The sequence below is a fragment of the Rhinolophus sinicus genome, linkage group LG13 (genome assembly GCF_036562045.2).
Source record: "Rhinolophus sinicus isolate RSC01 linkage group LG13, ASM3656204v1, whole genome shotgun sequence".
Classification (NCBI taxonomy): Eukaryota; Metazoa; Chordata; class Mammalia; order Chiroptera; family Rhinolophidae; genus Rhinolophus; species Rhinolophus sinicus.
In genome coordinates this window covers 5,539,847-5,564,687 of record NC_133762.1, presented here as the reverse complement: position 1 = coordinate 5,564,687, position 24,841 = coordinate 5,539,847, and the positions used below count along the sequence as shown (strand labels likewise).

Below are 24,841 nucleotides of genomic sequence, written 5' to 3'. Positions count from 1 at the left end.
TCAGAAATCTGAAATGGAAAGTTCTGTTTTAGATTTTCATACAAAAGCAAAATACTATCTAGCCCTAAATTGGCGAACTCTCCACTCACCAATCCTGTTATTTTCTTCCCTTGAAAGCCAACAGTCTCGTGGACGTGGTGGGAGCCATACTTAAACCAAAACCTCACTAATGTTGATTATATGGAGAGAACTTCAGCTTGAAAGAGTGAAATGATTAAAGGGTCAATATTTGGTATGAAAGGCAATCACAGAACCATCAAGTGACGGGAGAGACTCCAACCAGACTATGTAACGAAATGTCCCCAAAGAACTAGGTCTCCCTGAAAAGACCTCATTCAGTCCATGCAAAGGCACACACTGGTCTGAAAACGGAATGTGCTCCGCAGGGATAGAAAGACACAGACCACTGACGTACACAGGGACCTGGAGGGATCGCAGCGGCACGACGCCTAAAGCTGTGGTGAGGAAGAGCAGAACGGTGGTGGCCAGGCTGTGGCGTGCGGTGGCAGGAAGAGTTTGTCTGGAGGGTGGAACTATTCTGTATGTTAACTGTGGTTGCAGTTCTATGAATCTGTGTATGGGTGAGAATTCATAGATCCCGCCACAAGGTACATAAACACGTCATCACTATGTCATACACTTGAAACTAATGTGATACCGTGTTTCCCGGAAAATTAAGATCTAGATGGACAATTAGTTCTAATGCGTATTTTGAAGCAAAATTAATATAAGACCGGTTATATTATATTATACCCAGTCTTATATTATAGTAAAATATGATCAGTCTTATATTAATTTTTGCTCCAAAATGCAGTAGAGCTGATTGTCCGCCTAGGTCTTATTTTCAGGGAAACATGGTATCTATCGTATGTCAACTACAACTGAAAAATAAATTTCAAAGAATCTAAAAAACTTATAGAGCTATAAAGTCAAAAAGGTCAATTTTACTGTCTCATCATTTTTAAAATAAGTCACACACACACACAAATAAATGTGCTAAGAATGTACTTAGAATGTGCTAAAAACGTACTTAAATAGGTAAAACCTGGCCCCTGCGAGCCTATTTATACAATGAATCTGTACATTTTCTTTTCCACGCAGAATGGAATTGCTAACTTCAGCCTAGCGACAGCTAAATTAACAGATATTCTGAATCACGTGGATCTAAACCAATGAAGAGAATTCTACTGCTGCCACGCTGAGCAGTACGCCATGTGCTAGGCCCCTATTTTAAGCATCAACACGACAACACTATATAACCCTGTGACAAGGACCAAAGACAGAGCCAAGACTGGAGAAGCATCGTTAACTGTTCTGTACTTCTGAACTACAAACTCCTCCTGTAGCCAATTAAATCACAAGCATTCACCAATGATGTTTCAGAAATCACTGTGTAAAACAGTAAAACATTATAAAATATATCGATTCACTATCTAAATTATTTTTAAGTTATCTGCATGCTGCTAATATCAACCATTTTAATTCATCAAAATAAACCCATCTCTCAACTTATAGAAAGAGAGGGGCAGGCAAGGAATAAAATTCTACAATCCATACTTAAACAAGTCCCCCATGACACAGCGGTGGTGGAATGCAACGATCATGCAAATTCCCACATACATTAAGTAACTATTTGAGAAGTAAGTTCAAGAAATCATTTGGAGACACCATAAGGCATCCAAAAGCACATAGAAACCAGGGGAAATTTTAATTTCAGAAAATTGCAAATGGAATAGATAAAACCTGTTAGTTTGCAGCCTACTGTCCACAGAGTACAACTCAATCCCCAAGACTACAGAAAATATTGGCGGGGGAAACTGAAGGCTACCACTAAAGGTATTAGAGATCAGATGTTAGGAAAGAGGCTGGAATTTTAAAGGGACTCCTGGCAGCATGAGAACCACAGAATGAGTTAGACTCAAATTCAGAGCAGCTGCTGGCTTACAGCTAATGTACACATGAATGAAGGAGACCCCAGGGGACCCAAGGAAAAGAAATCAGAGACCAGATTGAGGTCCACCCTTGAAAGATAGACTACACAAGATAAGATCTGTGAGTTTGATGCTTTTCTTAACCAAGAACATTCCTCGACGTGGGCAGCTCAACTGGCAGAAAGCTGAAAGCCAAATGGGTTTGAAAGCATAGAGCACAGCGTCTGAAACCAGCAGAAGCAAGAAAACCACAAAGAAGGGAAGCAACGTCCATGCCCAAATTTTTGCCTGACTACCAATTTTGCAGGGAAGACTTCTATAAAACCAGCTAAAGCAGCAGCCATGGGCAGTCATACAAACAGATGTCAGCAGCTGCAAATCACAAAGGAGACAGTTTTCAATTTGAATCTGGTCAAGTTGAATGCCTACTAGATCAATAACCCAAAAATCTTCAGAACACACACACACACACACACACACACACACACACACTAAAAAAAACCAGACTTGCTACAATATATCTGCAATGCCTAGTTTTCAATGAAAAAATATACATAACATAAAAATGAAATCAGTCCTAGACACATCACAGTCAAACTCCAAAACAAGATAACGTTAAAGGCAAAGTATTAAAAAGTATTCAGAGAAAAGGACATGTTATAAATGAGGGGACAGTAAAATAAATGATGGCTTCTCACCAGAAACTATGAAAGCCAGAAGATACTGAAACAACATACTCAAAGCACTGATGGAAAAAAGTTATCACAAATTATTCTATAGCCAGTTGAAGTATCCCTCAAATATCAAAGTGAAATAAAGCAAAGGCATTTCCAGTAAGCAAAAAAACCCGAGAGAATCTGTTGCCAGCACATCTGCACTACAAGAAAAGCTAAAGAAAGTATTTTAATCTGAAGGTAAATGACACTGGATGGCAACTGAGACAAACACACAAAAAACTGTTCATGGTAAATATGTGAGTGAACATTTTTAAACTGTATGTTTTTCTTTTCTTCATATCTTTAAAAGATATCACTACTTAAATTACAAATTATAAATCAGTAGTGACAGGTTTCTAACAAACAGATCTAATATATAACAATAGCACTATGTAAATAAAATGAGGGGTAAATAAAAATACAACTGTTGAAAGGTTTCTATATTCTACCTTAAGTAATTCAATATTAACTCTTTGTGAACTGGTATAGGTTTAAGATGCATATGTGAGCCCTAGAGTAATAAAAAAAAAAGGCAAAAATATAGAGCTAGAAAGCCAACAGAAAAATTAAAATGGAATACTGAAAAATGTCTGATTAAAATAAAAGAAGACAAGAAAGGAGGAACAAAGGAACAAAAAACAGAAGGTAAAAAGCAAATCGCAAGAGGGAAAAACTAAGTACAATGCTATCAATAATAAAATGTAAATAGAATTAGAATAGACTCAACACTCCAATCAAAAGACAGATTTTAAATTAGATTTAAAATCCAAGACCCAATTGCATGCTGTCAACAAAATATATGCTTTAAATATAAACATAAAAACAAACTAAAACTGAAAAGCTAGAAAGAATATATTCTACGCAAACAGTAAGCAGCATAAAATGAAGTAGCTATATTCATGAGAGACAAAGCAGACTTCATAACAAGAAATATTACTGGAGATAATCAGGAACACTCCGTGGTGACAAAATGGTCAATACACCAGGTAAATACAATAACGATAAATTAGATGTGACTAGTAACAAAGCTACGAAATACATAAAATAAAAACTGACAACTAAAAGAAAAAAAAGTGAATCCACAGTCATAAAGACTAACCTGCTACTCTCAGAAATCAATAAAACTAGCCAAAAACATCAGTAAGAATATAGAAGATGTAGATGACACCATTAATTACCTTAATCTAACTGATATTTCCAGAACACTAAACCCAATGCTTGTAAGAGATATATATACACTTTTTCAAGTCCACATGGAATGTCTACCAAGATAAACCATATACGGGGCCCTAAAACAACTCTCACTGCTTTTCAAAATAGTGAGATGTACCAGACTATATTCCCTTACTACAACAAAATTAAACCAGAAATCCACAAAAAATAAAACATCTAGAAGAGATCACAAATACCTAGAAACCTAAAACTCATTTTTCAAGAACCCAGAGAAATCACAAGGTAAATTAGAAAATATTTTGAACTGAATCAAAATGAAAATCGGTAAATTGATAAATTAGACTTGATCAACATTTAAAGTTTCTGCTCTTTGAAAAATAGTATTCTACCAAAATGAAAATGCTTTCAAAATACATATCTGATAAAGAACTGATACCTGTAACATATAAAGAACGTTCAACGCTCAATAAGAAAACAAGCAACCCAATACAAAAATGGGAAAAATAATTTGAGTGGACATTTCATCAAACAGGATATATGACCGTCACAAAAGCACATGAACAGATGGAACTACACTTATGCAGTGATCACTTCGCAATGTATACAAATATCTAATCACTACACAGCACATCTGAAACTGATATAATATTGTATGTCAACTATAATTGAAAAATAAATTTTAAAAAAAAGAAAGCACAGGAAAACATGATCAATATAATTTGTCATTAGGGAAATACAAATTAAAACCAAAATTAGATACCACTTCCCATCTCACAGAATGGCTATAATTAAAATTAAGACTAACAAAACCAAGTATTGGGATGTTGAACTACCAGAATTCTCATACATTGCTGGTGGCAATACATATTGCATGGAAATCTTTTTATTTTGTCTCTCCCAAAATAAGCTAATCCAGAAATAGGCAGTGAAAATTTGTTAAGTTGGCGATGTAAATCTGAAGAATGTATTTTCTTTCTTTAATTTTCTAAAGGTTTGACACTTTGGAAACTCACTGAATTGCTGAGTAACTAAGAGTCAACTGCCAATTAAAAAAAAAAAAAAATCAGTTCACAGATGAAAACAATGTGACCTAGAAGTAGCTTCAGAGAACTTTCCACAGAATTTGTTGGAATTAAATAGGAGGCAGGAACACAGGCATCTTCTCTGCTCTGCCTCAGCTCAACCTTTCACGGCCAGTTCCCCTCCAAGGCCCAGGGCCTGCCCTGAGAGGAACAAGACGGCCACACCAACCTGTACGTCACCCCCTCGGAACAAAGCCAGCCACCAGGAGCAAGGGCCGGGCCAGGCAAGACCAAGCTCAAACTCTTTCTGCCCCACGGTTGCAGTTCTCACACATTAAGCTGGGATCTGTTGCAAGTTTCTATGACTAGTAGTGGAATGTCTAAGGCACAGGTGAGTTTGTTACAGATTTCAGATCAGCCATTTGATAGACGATCTCGAACAAATGAGCACCGCAGCAAAGAGGAGGTACAGAAGGGCCCCCGTCATTCTAATTATGCTCCAGGCACGCTGGTCCCCCTGAAACTAAAGAACTAAAGAACACAGCCACTCGAAAAAGTGAAATGGTACATTGAAATCAAAGGGCAAATGGCTGCCCTGACCAAAGGAGCTGAAAAACACAGGCTCTAACACCTCCGTGGTGGCCCTTGACAAAATAATTAAGTAAAGCAGTTGTTTGCCTGGGAAACTGGTCATCTCACACTGAGAAAAAGAAAATGAGAAATGCAGATTTACTCCATCCTGAACAGGTGGAACATTTACCCAATGTGAACAGAGGTCAAAACCACCATCAGCCTCACTACACCTTACAGCCTACTTACCTCAGAGAACAGCCTATCCATGGTGATTTACTGGGAAATTTTATTTTTGTGAAAATGTAGAAATTTATAAGAACCAAATGATGGGGCTGGGAACAAATGGGTCAGAGATGTTGACAGCCTTTAAAAATTAAAGAAACGATTAAAGATATAAGGTATATAAATGTCTGATCACTACGTTGTACACCTGAAACTAATATAATGCTGCATGTCAATCATAACTGAAAAATCAATTTAAAAAAAGAAAAACTATTAATGAAAGCAGAGATCCCTTCAGCAAAATGGTACTAGTTCCACGCTCACTTCTTGTCACAGCCCCGAAAACTAAGTCGCAGCCTTTTACCCTCCACTTGGTATCATGGCCGACCTCCTTCTCTTCTGAGGTAATGTCTATAAATCTTGGCATCCAGTGTGCTTTTGCACCACATGTCAGCTATTAGCAATGGCATTTTTCCTGACAGCTAATTGGTAACATTAAAGGAAAGAAATTAAAAGCATTGTGCTTGCAAAGTCATTTTACACCATTAACTGCGACAAGTATTTAACAGGGGACATGGCACTGCCTGGGAATCAAAGGGACATGCTTTTCACCGTTTGCCAGTAAAATGAAAAATGTGGTGAAAATGAAATGCATACCTTGGCTTTATTTACACGACAGCTGAATTAGTGATACTTCCTGTGCCAGAAGAGTCTCTCCAAGCAGCACTCATGCTAAGGCAGGAAAGACATCTAGAGAGCCCCGCCAAAGCCTAGAATGGTGGTGGCCCTGCTTTGCCCTGTAGCCCTTACCTTTCATTTTGGTCGTGTAAAATCCAACGGCTGCTCCATCTCTCCACAGAATCTTAGCCTCCTCCTTCACAGAGTGAGGTAAAAAAAACATGTCATCGTCATCCAATTTTCTCTCCAATCTTCCAAAAATAACGACATTTAGAATGAAAAGCACAATCCTTTCCCCAAATGACTGAACCTTTGAAGGAAAATAAAAGAACAACCGAGTGAGATGACAGAGGAAAATCAGATGGGATAAATGTTGCGCTTGGAATCGCCCCACACGTCGGAGCCAGGTGTGTGCTCCAAATGTGAATCATAGTTTCTCACAGAGGTTTTCACACCCATGACCTTTCACACCCATCGGCCTCCAGGAGGTGAGGGGCGCTGCCAGAGGAGCCTCCTGGGTTCCCAGGGTCACAGACGTGGACTAGAAGTAGGCAGAAATCAATATCATGACACAGGACGTTACTTCACAGGGGCAAGGCAAATCATTTCGGTAGATTTGCTGGATGTGTCCAGAAATGAACCCAATCCGCCATTTTTAACAACAGCCCCGGAATTCTGGCCCTCAAAAGGAGGGTAAAAAATTGGGGTAATCAATTGCTACACCAAAAGCAACTGATTTTTCCATGGCTTGTGATAGCTTCTAAGCGAGCATGAGCCCCAATCCCAGAAGATAACAGGAGCTCAAGGCCCTCCCCGTTCTAAGCCTGTACATTGGAATTGTCTCTCACCCACAACAAAGGCAGGACAAATGACAAAAATGTATCATGGTCAATGTCAGGCCCACCCCAGAGCTCTATCCTGAACAAGTCAAAATGACTTCATGCTTCTGCCTGTGAAACTTCTCTGCATTTGTATAGTCCCCGGACGGCAAATAAGTGGCACAAATGGAAGCCTCCCATTCCCACGCCCCCGGCAGACATAGCTAATCAATCTGGACTCTGAAGTGGCTGAGGCTGGAGACAGTCTCAGAACCCTCCTTACTGCAGGCCCCTGGACAGCTAGCTCCAAGCAACTGCTAAACTGTGGCACTTGAGATGAAACCAATCCACTACTGACAAAGTGACAACCGCTGTGTTAGATTTCACTCCGACAGCACTGGTCTGTGACAGCCGAGGTGTGTGGCTGTTGGTCACCCCATCCTGTGCCCCACCACGCGATCAGCAGCCCCATTTCTGGGCTGTGACTTCCACCCACATGCCGCCATTTGATTCTGACCAGCTGCTGGGGAGGTCCGGCTTTCTAGGAGAGGAAATCAAAGCTCAAGGAGGGTAAGTGATTGCATTTATTGATTTTCCTGCCTCCCTCCGCAGAGGACTTGTGACAGCCGGCGGAGGGCTCTGTCAGAGGCAGGCAGCCTTAAAATGACAGTCCCGGGCTTCTGAGTGCCAGGCCAGCACCCCTGCCTGGGCCCAGCCAGCAGTTCCCTCCTGAATCTTCATCCACTGGAACTGAGACTTTGGGAAAGGCTTGGTTTTATATTTAATACTTGACCTTTCCATTTTTATCATCATCATTTCTTCTCAGCCTAGATTTGCTGGGAGATCTTCAGCAACTCAACCTCTCTGTGCCTCAGTTTCTTTCACTGGTCAAGGGAAAAGACCACCCAAGTGGTCTCTGAAACATTTCTGTTTTTCAACTGCTCTGATAATAAAAACAAGGCAGGTTGCAGCATCCTAGCAAATGGCACAAAGTGTTCAGTGCCAATAAACTTATTAATTGGCCCAGAATGTAAAATATTTCACCTTCATCTGGAGCCAAATCTTAGATGAGGAAAAGACTTGTGAACAGCACACCAGTTAACTCTGAGAAGCCACCCCAATTTTGAATCTCAGACAGTGGCAGCCAAATCAAGTTCAGGCTTTAGGAATAACGAGCTAGTCACAAAACCTGACTGCTGTGATGTGGGAGGTTATAATTGTCAACTTATAAAACCAAAAAGTTCAGAGGAAAGCCAGAAGACAAAAGCAGATTGCATCTGGCAGAAGGGAAATCTCCAATCAAAAACTGGCAGGAGAAAAGGAGAAAAAGAAAATGTACTTAATCTGTCCAATTTCATTATGGGGGAGTAGGGGTGGGAGGGAGGGGACGTGTGACATGTGATTCTGACTTAGAAACGTTTCTGAAAACAAAACTAAGATCCAGTTCTAATCCCTCAATGAGGACCACTAATTATGTTAACAGAAAGAGCACTAAGAAAGCGTTTTTTTTCTGTTTTTTCTTTTTTTTTTTTTTTTTTTTTGTTATTTTGTGAAGAAGAGCTGGCTATGGAACAAAATGTAATTAAAAGAAAAGAAAAGTCAACGCCCAAAGTTCTATAAAAGGAGCGGGGAACTAACCCCGTATACACCCGGGGCAGGACAGGGCTTTACAACACAGTTCTTTAAGTGGGAAGAACACCCAGTTTCTTAGTATTCACAACACAGGCCATGTTTTCAGAAAATGTGGGAGTTTTCCCCCTCTAAATTTAGAAGTATTGACACACAAAGGAAGTGAGCACTCTTGTTGTGAAAAAACAAATTTAAAGAGCAGATGAGACTCTTCCTAACATCAGAACACCAGCCACTCAGTGCCACCTGGCCCACCTACAAAAAGGGGCCGGACAGACCACCACACCCTCAGGGACATCAGCCCCACTGGGTGTGTCCCTCAGTCGCGGACTCGCACGGCGGGGTCCATTTGCTGGACCCTTGCTCACATCCATCAGAGGAAAGCAGCCCTGCTGACCCCTTGACCTCAGACGTCCAGCCTCCAGGACTGTGCAACCAGACATTTCTGTTGTGTAAGCCTCCCAGTGAGTGGTGCTTCATGACAGCAGTCCTAGAGAAGGAATCCACAGGGGCAGACTGCTTTAAGTTATTAACATGATGGTAAGTACGGTGACTTGTTTGCAACATCCATTTAAAATGCCATCATCTCACCTTCATCAGACCTTCTCGTGCAGGATCAGAGGTTCTCAGTACATCTTCGGGGGGCCACCAGGACTCCTTTATGTAAACAGCCACGACTGGAAAGAAAACCAAGAGAAAATGGTGATGTGCACACAGCCACCCGGCCACCAGAGGGGTGGTGCCACCAGCACACAGCCACTGTCATGGGGCCAAGGAGAGATGACGTGTGGGTACAGCAGGTGGTATTTCTAGAGCTGAAGTTTCCTGAGAGCCTGACCAGGGCAAAGAGGGACCCCTCACCTCTAGGGAACTGCACAGATGTCTGTATAGATGACGCATTGTTGACCCCAAAACAGGATGGATCGTAATGCTGCTGGGCAAGTAGAGCTACACACCAATGGTGACAAATTCAGGGGGTAAGAATGACTTTGCTTTTCAAAGTTACCGCAACACAGAATTCCCCGAATTTAGTCACATCCAACATTACCGAAGGGTAACCAATGAACCCAGGTAGCATCACCCACCAGGCTGTGATTTCTAACAACGGACGGACCTGCTGACACGTTCTCATCACCCAAAGTCCATGTTTATATGAGGGTCACTATCGATGTTATACAGCCTATGGGTCTGGGTAAATGGGTGACATGGATCCATCACGATCGTATCATACAGGACAGTTTCGCTGCCCTAAAAATCCTCAGTGCTCCCTCCCCCACCCCCTGGCCAGCACGTGCCTGTTTCCTGCTGCCATAGTTTTGCCCTTCCCAGAATGCCATGTGGTTGGAATCGTACAGTACGCAGCCTTTTCAGGCTGGCTTTACCTTAGCAATATGCAGTCACAGTTCCTCCTAGCTTTTCAAGCCTTAATATCGCAAAATTCTTTTTGGTGCTGTATACTATTCCATTGAATGGATGGACCAGTTTATTTCTCTTCTGGTGTCTTTTTTTGGGGGGCCTGGGGGGAAGGGAACAGGGCTTTACTGGGGAACAGCGCGTACTTCCAGGATTTTTTCCAAGTCAAGGTGTTGTCCTTTCAGTCTTAGTTGTGGAGGGCGCAGCTCAGCTCCAGGTCCAGTTGCCATTGTTAGTTGCAGGGGGCGCAGCCCACCATCCCTTGCGGGAGTCGAACCGGCAACCTTGTGGTTGAGAGCTCACTCTCCAACCAACTGAGCCACCTGGCACTGGCCCATCTGGGGATCGAACCAGCAGCCTTCAGTGTTAGGAGCATGGAGCTCCAACTGCCTGAGCCACTGGGCCGGCCCTGGTGTCTTCTTTATACCCCCTTTTGTTGCCATTTTTATATCAGCTTTTCAAGCCAGGTGTCTGAGCCCAAAGGGTCCAGAAGCCACACAATAAAAAAAATGCATCTTCCCATCAGACCCTTTTAGCTAAAGACTGGGAGGAAAGTGGTAACATGAAGCAGAAAAGAAGAGTCATTTGAACATTTAATGGGAGGCTCATGACTTTAAAGCAAATTCTGTGGGCCAATCAAATTTAAGCTACCCCTACTTTCTTCCCTACTCCTCTCTGCTCTTTGAGGAACTTTAGTGGGAAACTCTGTGAAGACCAGGTGACAATGACATTTGCCAGTTATTAGACTCTCACTCTGCAGAGCCAGCCCCTCCTCTCCAAAGGCCAACAAACAGCATCTAATCCACGATGTCAGTTCCACATCATCGGTGAATTAATTATATCATCTCCAACAATAGTCCCCAAATTGACAGAACTGGCTGAGAGAGAAGGGCCAATTAAACGCGTGACATCTGCCTTATTAATTCAACTAAATTCATGTTCAAAATGGCACCCACTAGAACGTACAGGAGGTTTATAAAGCCATAAGGATTATTTTCTTGCTTAACAAGGTGAATCAATAAAAGATGTTCAATTTACTAAGACAGTTTCAAACAGGAAATGTCTTGTGACCTGGTATTTGTGTGGTGCCTTGCAAGTTTCACGGTGCAGGGCAGAGCATTAATTAGTCACACAAGTTGTCACCCCATAGATTGAACTGCCTTTTTCAAACTAATCTTAAGCTGCTACATAACAATGAAGGTGAAGTCCAATCAAATGTAACAGGCCTAAAATAAACTGTCCTCAAACTAACGCTTGAAAAATGGCATCAGCCTTCTGGACAGTGGCAGCTTTTGATCAGAAAAACATGATACCTAGTGAAGAGGAAACGGGAAGGAGGAATGGCAGCAGAGCCCTTGCAGAGGCTGTCCTCTGCTCCGTAAGGACAAAGGACAGATCCTGCAGGCTGACAGGAACTGCAGAACCAGCCTCGGGCTTCACTTCTGAGACCCGGCAGCCAGTGGGATCCGAGAGTTAGAAAATGGAAAACAAGCATCCATGGCTTTGAACGGAAAGTACAATCCTGGTCAGTATCCCTGGGCTTCCCACCCTCCGGAGCCTGAACAGAGACTGGACACCTGCAGAAGGCGGTGGTGCCGTGGTGACAACAGTCAACGAGCGCTGGTTGTTAGTTAGGCCAACCTTGCTGAACTAATTTAATTTCCTCTCCCTCTGAGTGACAGGTGATGTGGACCCCAGAGAAGATGTCAGTAATGGATTTTATTCTATGACACTCCGAGGTTTCCCAAACAAGTTAAGACAGTGCGGTCCCTGAGGCTAACTCCCAGTGACCTGGCTTCACCCGAGGCTCGCACAATCAACTGAATTCAACTCCCGAATGCATGAATGCCGCTGTTCTGGGGCCCCAGAGGCTGAGGAGTTAGTCTCCATCCATGCCCCTGAGAGCCAGCAGCCTGCAGAGGAAGAGAGACCGAAACAAGCTGCTCCAATACGAGGTAGGACATGAGCGGTGCTGGAATCGAGCAGGGAGCCAAAGTGTCACGAGGACCCACAAGGGGGAATCAATTCTGCTGAGGGGTATTGGAAGAGCATCCCTGGGGAGCTCCACCAGCGTGGGCTCAGGCATCACTGGGTAAGGTTTCAACGGGCAGACACGACAGACGAGGGCGCTGCAGATGCGTAACCTGTGAGCAGAGGCACAGAGCCCGACAAGTCCAAGGTCGCACTCAGGGCATCCCAAGCAGTGGGGGTCGCTGGGCAAGGCCTACACAAGGGAGAGAGGACTGCAGACATCGATTGCAGCCAGGGAGCGGGATACAAGGCTAGTATACAAACGCCAATCGCTTTCTTACCTTCCACCAGTGAACACGTGGAAGCCGACATGAAAAACCCAATGCCATTTACACTAGCACCCCAAAAAGTGAAATACTTAGGGACAAATCTAACAAAATATGTACAAGATCTATTATAGGAGGAAAATTTTAAAACTCTGATGAACAAAAATCAAAGGAGAACTAACTAAATAAAGATACATTCCATGTGCATGGGTAGGAAGACTCAATATTGTCAAGATGTCAGTTTTCTTCCCAACTTGATCTATAGATTCAATGCAATGTCAATCAAAATCCCCACATGTTATTTTGTGGGTATCAACAAACTGATCCTAAATTTTATATGGAGAGGCAAAAGACCCAGAATAGCCAACACAATTTTGAAGGAGAACAAATGCTGCCCAACTTCAAGACTTCCTATAAAGCTACAGTAATCCAGACCATGTGGTACTGGCCAAACATAGACAAATCGATCAATGGAACAGGATGGAGCGCCCAGAAACAGACCCACATAAATATACGGAACTGCTCTGTGACAAAGGAGCCAAGCTCACACAATGGAACAAAACCAGTCTCCGCAACAAATGGTGCTGGAACAACTGGACATCCACACATGGGAAAATCGGTCTAGACACACACCGTACACCCTGCACGAACACCAGCTGGACAAAACATCAGCCTCATTTATTCACCAGCCTCTAACGAGCTTCAGTGCCAAGGGAGAGCACGACGACGCAGAGCATTTAGATATAGCCAGATGTACCTGGTGTGGGGAAAATAATCGACTCCAGAGGCACACGGGGTTCAAATTCGGCGTCTCCAATTCCTAATTCTGTGACTGTAACCACCTCCCAGCCGTGAGTGCCCACCTGTCACATGAAGGCCACCACAGACTCTCACCTGGTCATTATGGGTTAGGTGAAAGAGTTCACCTCACCAAACTGCCTTCCCTAAGGTGTCTGACGCTTTCCAGTGGTGTCCAGACACTTCTGCACCTGCATCAGGTGTTGCTTGGGGACTTCAAAGAAGCAGGAAAAGCCCTTTGTTGTTTGTTGGCTTTTGTAAACGAAACAAGGGAAACTGCTTCATAACACTCGCACTCCTTCCTGGGAGCTAGCTCCCTCTCCCAACTCTCCGCTGGGCTTTGCATGGGAATGTCTGTCTTTCTTCCACAGCCTGATCACTGCCATCTGTCTGCGCCCTCCAGGGGATACAGGCTTCTACTCACCACATTTTCTCATGCCCGTTCCCTTTCCTATCAGAGAGCCTGCAGCGACCCTTGCGTTCCTCTCTTTCTCTTCCCAAGGCTGTGGACACACTTCATGCCTGATAAGGCGCCTACTTTAACCCGTCCAGAACCTCCCAACAAGATTTTTAAACCTTTCTTCTTGCCTGAGAATTCTCAAAGAAGCAAAATCCTTTTTTCTTTGAACATTTTTAATCAATAAATAAACAAAACAATCATTCTTGTAAAAGTCAGCATAATTTTTCCACAGTACGGGTCAGAGTAAGCTGGTTGTCACCTGTCCCCTCGGATGGGTGGGCGGTGACAGCGGGGAGCTGAGAAGGAGCCCCAAGAAGGCTTCTGAGGCCACAGTGCGACCCAGCCAGGAGCACTGACGGGGTAGCACCGTCCCAGTGGAGGACAAGGGCACATGTGGCTGCTTGCATCCCACTCACCTGCCTCAGCACAGAGGACAGTCAATGGCACCAAGGGGCAGGCCGAGCCTCCACAGGTCACAATTCTGTAGCAGTGTTGCTCAGTCTACCCACACGTTGAGTAGCTATTCTAATAAACCCACTCAGGGAATTCAGTCCAGACTCTGGCTTAGGACACTCACAGCTCAGAGGAGACAGCGTCTGGGACAGGAAGCGCATTAAGCAACACCAGCCCGGGGGTTACACCACGGGACGGGAGAGAGGAAGCAGCAGGCGTTCCTCCTGAGGGGCCGCAGCGTCTTCAGGGAAAGCTGCCCTCAGCAGGGCCCAGAGGATGAGTCGGACCCTTCTAGGGAGCAGGGGACAGAGCTGGGGGAGGTGACAGAGCCTCAGAAACACGAGAGCACAGGGCGTGCCGGGCAAGGACCAGAGCTGAAGGTGCGGGGACGAGGTGAGGCCAATGCGAGGCCACGAGGGCCATCCTCTGCAGGACACGAGCAGCACCCAGCTTCAGAGGACGAGGGGGACATGACCCAACTGCTGTTTGAAAGCAACAGCATTCATCACAAATCCCTGTCCAGGCGCCCGCAGGTGCAAGCCCATGGGCAGTGTGCAGTAACGTGTGCCACCGCGGATTCATTTTCCCAGGCAAGGCTCAGAGAGGTGAAGAAATCTGCCAGGTGGCGAGCCTGTGGACAGCGGCACTGGGACTGGACGTGAACTGGGCCTCACTGGTCCCACTGCTGCTGCTCTAGCCACCACGCTCCAGGCAAAGAACGGACAGAGAGACAAGAGGACCAGGGCCAGGCCCCCATGAAGGCTGACAGAGCAGGAAAGGGAGGGACGTGGGGAGAGACGAGGAGGAGACTCGCCAAGACGCAGTGCTGAGAAAGGCGGGGCCGGCGCAGGGAGACCTGACAGAGCGGACACCTTAGGACCTCATTTTGCACTTCAGGATGGGGGGGCACCGCCTGCCATTACTCAGCAAACACTGACGAGTGCCAGGTACTGTACTTGGCCCCAGGGGTCCAGGACGGAAGATACTGCACAGCAAGGTCAAGACAGGCCCCCAGGCCATGACCACACACTCCGTGACAGGACGTGAGCAGTGACTGGGCACCCACTCGAAGGCTGTGTCTTGCTCCATGTCGGTTGCTGTGACAAAACAGCGCAGACTGGGTGTCCTACAAACAACAGGAAATTATCTCTCGCAGTTCTAGAGGCTGGAAGTCCAAATCAAGGTGCCGGCACAGGCGCATCTGGTGAGAGCCCTCTTCCGGGTAGCAGACGGCCACCTTCCCGCCGTGACCTCACGTGGCAGAAGGGGCAGGGGAGCCCCCGGGGTCTCCTTTGCAAGGACACTCCTCCCACTGATGAGGCCTCAGCCTCCTGAGCTAGTCACCTCCCAAAGGCCCCCGTCCTAACACCATCACCTTGGGGGTTGTCAACACAGGAATTTGGGGAGACACAAATATTCAGAGCATGGCAGGCTGTCTGGGACGGTTGGGACAGAGTTCCAGAAATAGTCCCGGGCCAGACTGGCCTCCGGTGCAGGGGACTCTGGGGACCAGGCTGAGGTACTGGCTTCCTAACTAGTCTCAGGAATCATCCAGTCAACAGAGACAGATCAGAGAGGAGTGGTGTTTTACAAAGACCACAGCTGGTGGTGCCCAGGTGAGAGGAATTCGTCCTTGGGGAATAAAAAAATATGCATTAAAAAGAGGTATTTGAGAAGAAGTATTACACTGACTGAGTGGGGAGAGTGGACTCAGGGATGGAGGTGAGGCCGGAGGCAGGGAGGATGACGGGAGGCTGTGGAGATCCAGATGGGGTGCAGGGGAAGGGGAGGGGAGGGCTGACCGCTGCAATCACACTGGTGAGCAGGGCCACGCTCAGGGGACAGAAAACACCACGTGGGAGTCAGACGGGTCTGAAAGCAGGAGAGAGGGGAGGCTGGGGAGGCCACCAATTCTCAAGCTTAAGGGTACAGGTGCCTTTATCAGAAGCAAATGAGGAGAAACAGCAGGTGTGAGTTTTGAAATGCCTATTGGAGACACAGCAAGGTCAGGTGGCCAGCAGGCGGCTGGACATACAGCCTGGAGCTAAGCAGAGAGAGAGAAGGTCCATGCCCCACACCATCGTAGGAACCAAGGAGGGAGGCGTTCGTTCACACACACACACACCTCGCCTCCCCACGCTAACTACAAGGTGTTCGTGTATGGGCCCACGATTTAAACATCTTCAGTCACAAAGGAAGGGGCTTCAAATCTCCCTGCACCACCCCGCACCCCCGCCCCACCCAGCCCTCCCTCCATCGCTCCCCTGGAGTCTAAGCCACCACTGTCCCATTACAAATCAAAGAAATATGTAGCTCCCCAAAAAAACAGCACAGCTAAACCAAAGTGACAGGCCATCTTCGCAAAAGCAAAATAGATGTAGGAAAAAAATGCTGAAAAGTTCTGGCAGAGGACAGCACATAAACACATTCCAAGGCATTGCATGACTTTTATGCAACATTGACTGAGCCGGTCAATAATTTAAGGGGAGGGGAAAAATACACGAGTTGACATAGCAACTGTCACATCGCATTACGCGGGCCACCATTTCCATACAGACATCTTCCTTAAAGGAGAGCACTTCCCCAGATGCCTGGTGGCTTGGGCGCCTCTCTGCCCTGGAGAAGGAAACATCTGGTGAGCAGTATCTCTGCGGCAGCCTCTCTGTGGTTGTCAAGCCTTTCTTGCCTTCAGCAATTTGGTTTCCATGAGTCTAGCTTTTAACTCAAGAAAGAGGGATGAGATGGGGTGCCTGGATCCAGGAGTACAGCTGGACCGCAAGATGTGGGGGTCAGAAAGAGACACAAAAATCCAGGGCTGGTCTCTCTGGGAAGGGAACCTTAAAATCAGCAGGCTGGACCAAGGCAAGCGCAGGAAGTGTGTCAGCGCTGGGGGAGAAGAGAGAGGTGCAGACAGCCCAGGCTGCAAGGGCAAGACCTCAGATGCCCCAAGAAGCACCCCGCCCCCCAGACCACGGCCCCGTGCTCCACACTCAGAGTATTTTCCTTGGCCCTTCCCAGTTTTCCAAATACCATTAGTCCCTTGGTCAGGATGACATGTCTTTGTTTGTGGGAGGCTGTTTTCCCCTACGCTGAAATCCAACTCACAGTAAGTGCCATAAATTAGCAGGGAATGAAGAAGGAAATCCCAAACAATAGCCAAATGTATTCCCAAAACACAGTGCTGTCGCTGGGAATAGCTCTTCAATCTGTGTTCACCCAGGCCCAAGGGAAACAGAACTCTCCGTGTCCAGCATGGAGCTCCTTGTGCTCAACCTGTGGCCACCAGACACCAAGTGTGCGCAGCCACAGGGGCACTTAACTGCCAGAAGGAGCAGGTACTTAAACTGAGTTCCTGGCCGCAACTCTTTCGCCCAAACTGTTGAACCCACGTAAGTGGGCCTCCACCGATGTGGAAGGTGGGAGGACGGGACCCCGCTCAGGCTGACATTTACTTTTGTGTTCTCCAAACATCCAGCGCAGACACAAAGGTCAAGAGCCAGTGCCCACGGGGTCCTGGGAGACTGCTCACCAGGTGGTCCCTGGAACTTGGTGAGTCTGGGGGGTGATCACAGGTCAACACCAGAAAAACTGCAGTTACTTCTCCACATCCCAAAACTCACACTTTAGCAGGTCAGCAGCGTCTCCTTCACTCCTCCCCTATTAGCTTGTTTTTAAGGATATACGCAAACCATCGTTTCATCCCAGCTGGTGGACAGGCTCATCCTACTGAACAGGAGCTGCTCTAGCTGGGTCCCTTTTTATGGGGGTCAGAATTCACAGCGCACCCCCACTCCCACCTTCTGGCTTTCCACCCCTCAACCTTCCCCAAATCTAAGCAACCTGCTCAGGGGTGGGGAGCGTCCCAGAAAGGGCCTCAGTTCTGAAGACGTTCTCTGGGCACCTCAGAAGCATAGCCCTGCTGACCCACCCTCCACCTGCCCCCCAAATGCCGTCCAGAGAGGGCCTGGCCGCAGGCCCATGGTGTCGCAATCCCCACCCCCGGCCCAGGACAGCCACCAAAGGCGGCTCCACGGCGGCTCCAGTTCCATCTGCATGTTTGCCTTGGCTCTTGCTGTCACTGCAGGCCTCGAACGGGCATGCTTTTCCAGGAAAAAATCATCATTTTTCGATTCCCTGCTTGTTTTTCTCAGGGTGCACATGACATGCGATCACCACAAACTGTAAATAAATTAACAGCAATTTGAAGGATGACTGTTATGCTTGGTCACACAACGTCCTGGAAGCAGACTGGGGGCGAGGGGGGGGGAGACCTTCTAATCAGGGACGTGAACCTGTGCTAACAACTACACACAAGCCGTCCTCCGTCTTCCCTCTCCCAAGTCCTGTGTTCTGTTTGTCAGCCTCCCTGCCTCCCCCACCCACTAGCTAAGGAGGATTCACCAAACAGCCTCCAGAAGAGCCCAGAAGGTCTATGTGACAGGACCCCTCCCCTCAGAGGGCTCCCAATCTACCGGGGACAGGCCACAGGAAATGAGCAGAGAGGGAGGGGTGGTGAGGGGCTCCACACTCAGAGGGGGAAGGCCCCGAGGAAGAAACACACCTTAGCCAGATGCTCTAATGTCACAGAGGACCCCTGAAGGTGCCCGGGCTCCAGGCCCCTCCCATCCGACGTCCCACACGCTTCAGGCACACACTCAGGTGCCCTCACCCCAAGCGCTTTTTCCCAAATTACCCCACATGGTTGCATCGCCACCAAGCCCAGCCAAAACCCAGGTCACTCCCAGCCCTTCCCCCCGACCTCCAGTCCACCCCAAGTCCTGTCATTTCCACTCTTCCTCCTGCCCATGCCCTGTCCAGCAGGCAAGGCTGCCGCGTCTCTCCCCTTGCAGGGGTTTGCTGGTATGTCCTTCCTTCTGCCCATCCTCCGTTCTGGCCATGAGTGGGCATTCTGTGAATGGCTGACAGGACCCCTGCCTCCAGCTCCATCGCCCCCTCCGTGACATCACGAGGCATCTTTCTTGTCCCCTTCAGCATGGCCCCCCCTACAGACGAAGGCCAAGAGCACAACGAGAAGATTTCTGAACAAAACTTCAAAACGTCCAAAGGAGGGACAGGTGTGTCTCCCAGCCAGACGCTGCAAAAGGGAAGGGGCCTGGGGTGGGGGGAGGGACTGCTTTCTGGGACCCCTGTGCCTCCGCCCCAGGAGCCCCCAGCGCTCCAGGCTAAAGGAGCAGCCCCTGTGAGCCTGGGCGCCAGGAGTCCCGGGGAGTGGGCAGCGGAGGACTTCTCAGGACCCCCACCCTCTATTTTGACCAGACTACCACTTGCCTGCCAAGAACCAAAGATAGCTGCTCCCTGCGCCCAGCAACAGTCGACAGTCCCTTATTCTGGAAGCTTCCACTGCATTGTGGCATTAGTTCTCCTTCATTTGACTCAATTACATATTGCCATTTTTAATCAGCCTCTAATCATTCTTTGCCCTGCCCTCTGACTATCTGACTACTGGGTTTTATACGAAAAAAATACTAAACAGATCTTGTCAGAAAGAGAGCTGAAAAGAAATCTGACTAGCTTCCTAACAAGGAAAACAGGATGAGATTTTCTTGAAAAACCCTCCCTGTGGTCCAGGAGCTTGCAGAGGGTCAGATGTTGAAAGGACAAGGGCAGAAGATGAAAGAAAAGAGCCGCCCCCCAATAAAGGACAGGTCCCCAGAATGAGCATGACCTTTTAAAATCAAAGTAGAAAAGCCCAGAGCACTGAATACATATGGACAGGCTGGGGAAATGTTCAAGAACACAGGGCGAGCTGCCTAGGCAGTGGGGCTCGACTCGGAGGGGGAAGGGCCCGAGGAAGAAACACACCTTCGCTGGATGCACTAATGTCATAGAGGACCATCCTCTGGGCAGGCAGAGAGAGGCCAAGTCAGGAGCACGGCTGGGAGCTGCAAACAGTGGGAAGGCCAAAGGCGCGCACTCGCTACTTTTAGAGCAGCTCAAGTCTCCAGACCCAGGGCATTTACATCTCAGGGCCAGAAGGTCCTGAGAACATCATCCTGAAGTGGCAACCCTTCATCTCCCAGAGTATGGATGGCGGGAGTGGGCCTAAAAGACCAGACCCGAACCAGTGGCCCCGTGCTACCCTCGTACCCTAGTACGTGACGCGGAGAGGTGCATCTCAGGACTAGTGACAGGATCCCTGAACACCCCCTCCTGATAAGGACGGTCTCCAATGAATTATGAAAGATGCTCTATAAGGACCCTAGAAAAGAAAAATAGGCTTTAAAATCAGCATGAATTCACCAAGACCAGAGATGACAAAATGGCCTCACTACCATTTTTGACAAGTGTTCCAGGCTAGTGTTAGGAGAATAATTAAACATAAGTCATCTTAATTACAGCAGCCAGATTTCCCTCCGTTCTTAATTTCAGACATGCGTTTCATAAAATCTCTTGAAATCTCTTTGAGGATGAACCAGAAACGTATGCTACATAACGGACCAGGCGTGCGTTTAGTGATATAAAAATTGCATGAATAAAAAGTCAGCATTTTTTAATTACTTGGATTAAAAATAAAGAATGCATCCCTTCAGAACTTCAAATGACACTCACTAGATAGCCAGAAGGAAGACTTAACAAAATGGGACGGAAGGACTTACTCTTCAAACAAGCAAAGTTTTCTTAGATTTGACACCAAAAGTACACGTACAAAAGTACAAAACAAAATAAAATAGATACACTGGACATCACAAGAAACTTCTGTGCTTCTGAGGACACCATCAAGACAGTAAAAAGACAACCAAAGAACAGGAGAAATCCTATATCGTACATCTGATAAGGCACCTGTATCCCGAATATATCAAGAACTCTTATGACTCAACAGAAGAGGATAAATCACCCAGCGTAAAACTGGGCCAATGAGCTGAACTGTTTTCCGAAGAAGACATTAAAATGACCAATGAACACTTGAAAGGATGTGCAAACCTCATTAGTCATCAGGGAAATGCAAGTCAAAACCACAGTGACTCCCTGACATTGCTCTTGGCCACAATCTCTTGGATTTGACCCCAAAAGCAAAGGCAACAAAAGCAAAATAAACAAGTGGGATGACACAGATGTAAAAAGCTTCTGCACAGCAAAGAAAACCATCAACAAAATGAAAAGGCAACCTACCAAATAGGAGAAAATATTTGCAAATCATACACTGAATAAGGGTTAATATACAAGCATATATAAAGAACTCATACAACAACAACAACAAAAACAACAATCCGATTAAAAAATGGGCAGAAGATCTGTGATTTACAAGAAATATATATACGTATTTGGTCTTCTGCCCGGTTTCTGGCACAGAGCTCCTAAAACCTTTGGAATCTGTTAAGTGCTGAGAGCAAGAAAGGTTGTCTGTTGCTATGATAATGAGGTGACTTTTGGACCACACCTAACAGTGAGGGCTGCCTGCCAGGAGAACCAGCCACGGGGTTAGAGGGTTGGCTGGAGCTTTCAGTCCCATCTTCCTGACCTCTGGGAGGGAAGAGGGCCTGGGGGTTGAATCAATGGTCAATGGCCAGTGAGTTCATCAATCCCGCCTAAGTGAGGAAGCCGCCGTGAAGACCCACAGGAGAAGGCTCAGGGAGCTTCCAGGTGGGTGAGCACGTGGAGGTGCTGCAGGAGAGGCACCTGGAGACGGCAGGGAAGCGCCGAGCCCTTTCCCCACACCTGGCCCTACGCGTCGCTCCCACCTGGTTGTCCTGAGTTATATCCTTGTATAATACACCAGTGATCTGGTAAGTAAAATGTTTCTCTGGGTTCTGTAAGCCGCTCTACAATTAACAGAACCCAAGGTCAGATCCTCTGATTTACAGTAGCCAGTTGATCAGAAGTACAGGTAACAAGCTGGAATTGAGACTGGTACCTGACGCAGGTGGGAAGTGGGGGAGTCGTAGGACTGAACCCTCACGCTGTGAAAGCTGATGCTACCTCTGGGTGAGAATTAAGTTGAATGATAGGCTATCCAGCTGGTGTCTGGAGACTTGGTGCCGTGTGGGAAACCAGCCCCCCTCCACACGTTGAAAACTGAATCTAAGAACACATGTCATCTGAATAGACATTTTTCCAAAGAAGAAACACAGAGGGCCAACAGGTACATGAAAAAGTGCTCTACATCACAAATCACCAGGGAATTGCAAACCAAACCACAATGAGATATCTCCTCACACCATCACAAAGGCTATTACCAAAAAGACAAGAAACAAAAAGTGTTGGCGAGGGTGTGGAGAAAAGGGAGCCCTCGTGCACTGCTGGCTGAATTGTAAACTAGTACAGCCACTACAGAAAACAGTAGGGAGGTTGCTCAATAAATTTTGAAATAAAACTATCATATGATCTGGCAATTCCATTTCTAAGTATTTATCCAAAGAAAATGAAAACTCTAACTCAAAAGGATGTATATATGTCCACACAAAAACGTGTATGTGAATTTTCTCAGCAGCATTCTTCCCAATAGCCAAAAGGTAGAAACAACCCAAATGTCCATAAACTGATAAATGGATAAACAAAATGTGGTCCATCCATACAGTGGAATAGTACCCAGCCATGAAAATAAATGAAATACTAAAACATGCTACAATGTGGATGACCCTTGAAAATATCATGTTCAGGGAAAGAAGTCAGACACAAAAGGCCACGTGTTGTATGATCCCATTCATATGAAGTGTGCAGAACAGGCAAGCCCATAGAGACAGAACAGGTTGCCTAAGACTGTGGGTGGGGGGGACGGGAAGTGATATATAAGGGGCATAGGGTTGGTTTCTTTTAGGGGAAAATGAAGTGTGATGATAGATGCACAACTGTGAACATACTAAAAACCACTGAACTGGATGCTTTAAATGGGCATTTGTGTGATGTGTGAATAAATTTCAATAAATCTGTTTGTTTATTTATGTAATGGGAATAAAAGTTGTCATTCCTGTAGGTTCAAAACATCAACTACACAAGGTCTGGAGGAAAGAGCCATGTCTTAGTAATAAGTTTGAGTTAAAAGCCCAGGGGCTGGGCTTGCACAGAAGTGAGCTAACGGTCAGCTAGAGGTGAATCAACCTTGGGCTGCTTCTACTGAAATGCCAAGATAAACTGAGGCTACGTGGGAGCTGTCCAAGAAGAGTGAGGCATGCTCTCACCATCCACCAGTTCTCAGATGGTGATGTGCCCACATTACCTGGGGATCTTGATCAATTGCAGCTTCTCACTCAGCAGGTCTGGGTGGGGCCCAAACTCTCTGGCCATGGGCCACACCGCTGAGTAGAAAGACAGGACACTAAAGCCCAGAGATGCTAAATGACGCAAGCCAGGCCACCTGCTCAGAAGGGGCACAGGATTTCAACTCAGGTCTAAGTGACTCCCAAACACAGGTTCTTTCCACCGTGGCACCCATGACTGGGTTCTGGACACCACGTCCCATGAGAAACCCAGATCTGAAAGAAGGATCCGGGCTGTGAATAGTTATGGAGCCCCAGAGGCAGCTGGGGAATGAGAAATGTGAGACCTTAAAAGACAGCCCGGGGGACATGGCGGCTGGCCCCCAGCCTGGGAAGATGTGTCCGGTGAAGGAGCCACGCCATGCCCACCTACCTGGAGACCCCAGTGGGGGTGCTAGGCCATTGAGGAGAAATGAGGGCAGATCAGGGTGGGCTCCTTATAAAGAGTGTTCTAATAGTCGGAGCTGCCCCACAAGAGAAGAGGCTATGCCAGGACACAGAGGCCTCAGGAGGGAAGCCAGCTCGCCCCACCTTCACGATTCTGATTCTGCTATATCTATACCATGATCTTATTAACCCTACCATAGAAGAGGCATCATTTGCTAGTATTACAAAAATAAATCTTGCAAGGACAAATCTTTAAATGCTAACTTCAGGCACTCACCTGGGAGACCTCGTTTCATTTTTGTCTTTTCAAAGGAAATTACCAAGTGTTAGACAAGCATTAAAAGCATATTAGTAGGAAACGGAAATTGTTTCCCTGATCTATTCAGGGCTGAAATCAAATTCACAAGATCATCCTTTTCCCCTTCGGACATTCAAATGCACCCCCTCAAATCATCTTGGAAAACACGGGCCCTAATGATCTAAACCCCGTTCCACCAGAAACTGCTGGGCCCTGGCCTCCCTCCTGGAGAGCCAGCTCGCGAGTCTCCTCCGGCCTTGTTCACCTGCTCTCAAGGGCTCTCATCGCCCAGTTACTCTCCAGGGATAAGCGCCCATTCACTGCAGACGCGGCCTGAGCAGCACCACCGAGAAAGGAGATTACGCTGGCACGTTCTCCTTCCCTTAACGCAGCCCCAGGCCCCGTCTGCTCCCCAGCAGCCCGCTGCGTGCGGGCCTTGCTGAGCTGTCCCAGGACGTCTGCCCTGTCTTTCTACCCAGGGGTGGGCAGGCACCCCCCCACACACACACCCCCAGCCCATCGGGATCAGTGGCTGCTTCTGCATGGATCACGTGACATGCTCTCAGTGAGGCAGCCTGGGCTGAGTGGAAGGAACAACTTTCTTACAAGTGGAGCTGTTCAAAAACAGGCCAGGTCGTCCTACTGGTGCTGTTGCTTTCTGTCCAGGAGGCACGATGCACGCAGAACCCAGCGGGGACAGAATTCAGCTGCCAGCATCTGTCCCACGGTTGACAAGAAGGACTCCCATTCTAAATCCC

The 24,841-nt window shown here is 46.8% G+C and overlaps 1 protein-coding gene across 5 annotated transcripts in view; it reads right to left on the bottom strand.

Annotated features, from left to right (window-relative positions):
* The window catches only part of LOC109444914 (protein FAM169B), a 59,081-nt gene that overhangs the window by 13,035 nt on the left and 21,205 nt on the right, over window positions 1-24,841 (bottom strand). For 4 of the 5 annotated variants that reach the window (XM_074317603.1, XM_074317605.1, XM_074317604.1 and 1 more), the window contains exons 4-5: window positions 9,354-9,439; window positions 6,448-6,625 (exon numbers count right to left, since the gene is read on the bottom strand). In XM_074317603.1, coding sequence (XP_074173704.1) covers window positions 6,448-6,625; window positions 9,354-9,439 — 264 coding nt within the window. The remainder of the gene's footprint in view (window positions 1-6,447; window positions 6,626-9,353; window positions 9,440-24,841) is intronic. The other variant, XM_074317607.1, reaches the window with a different exon arrangement.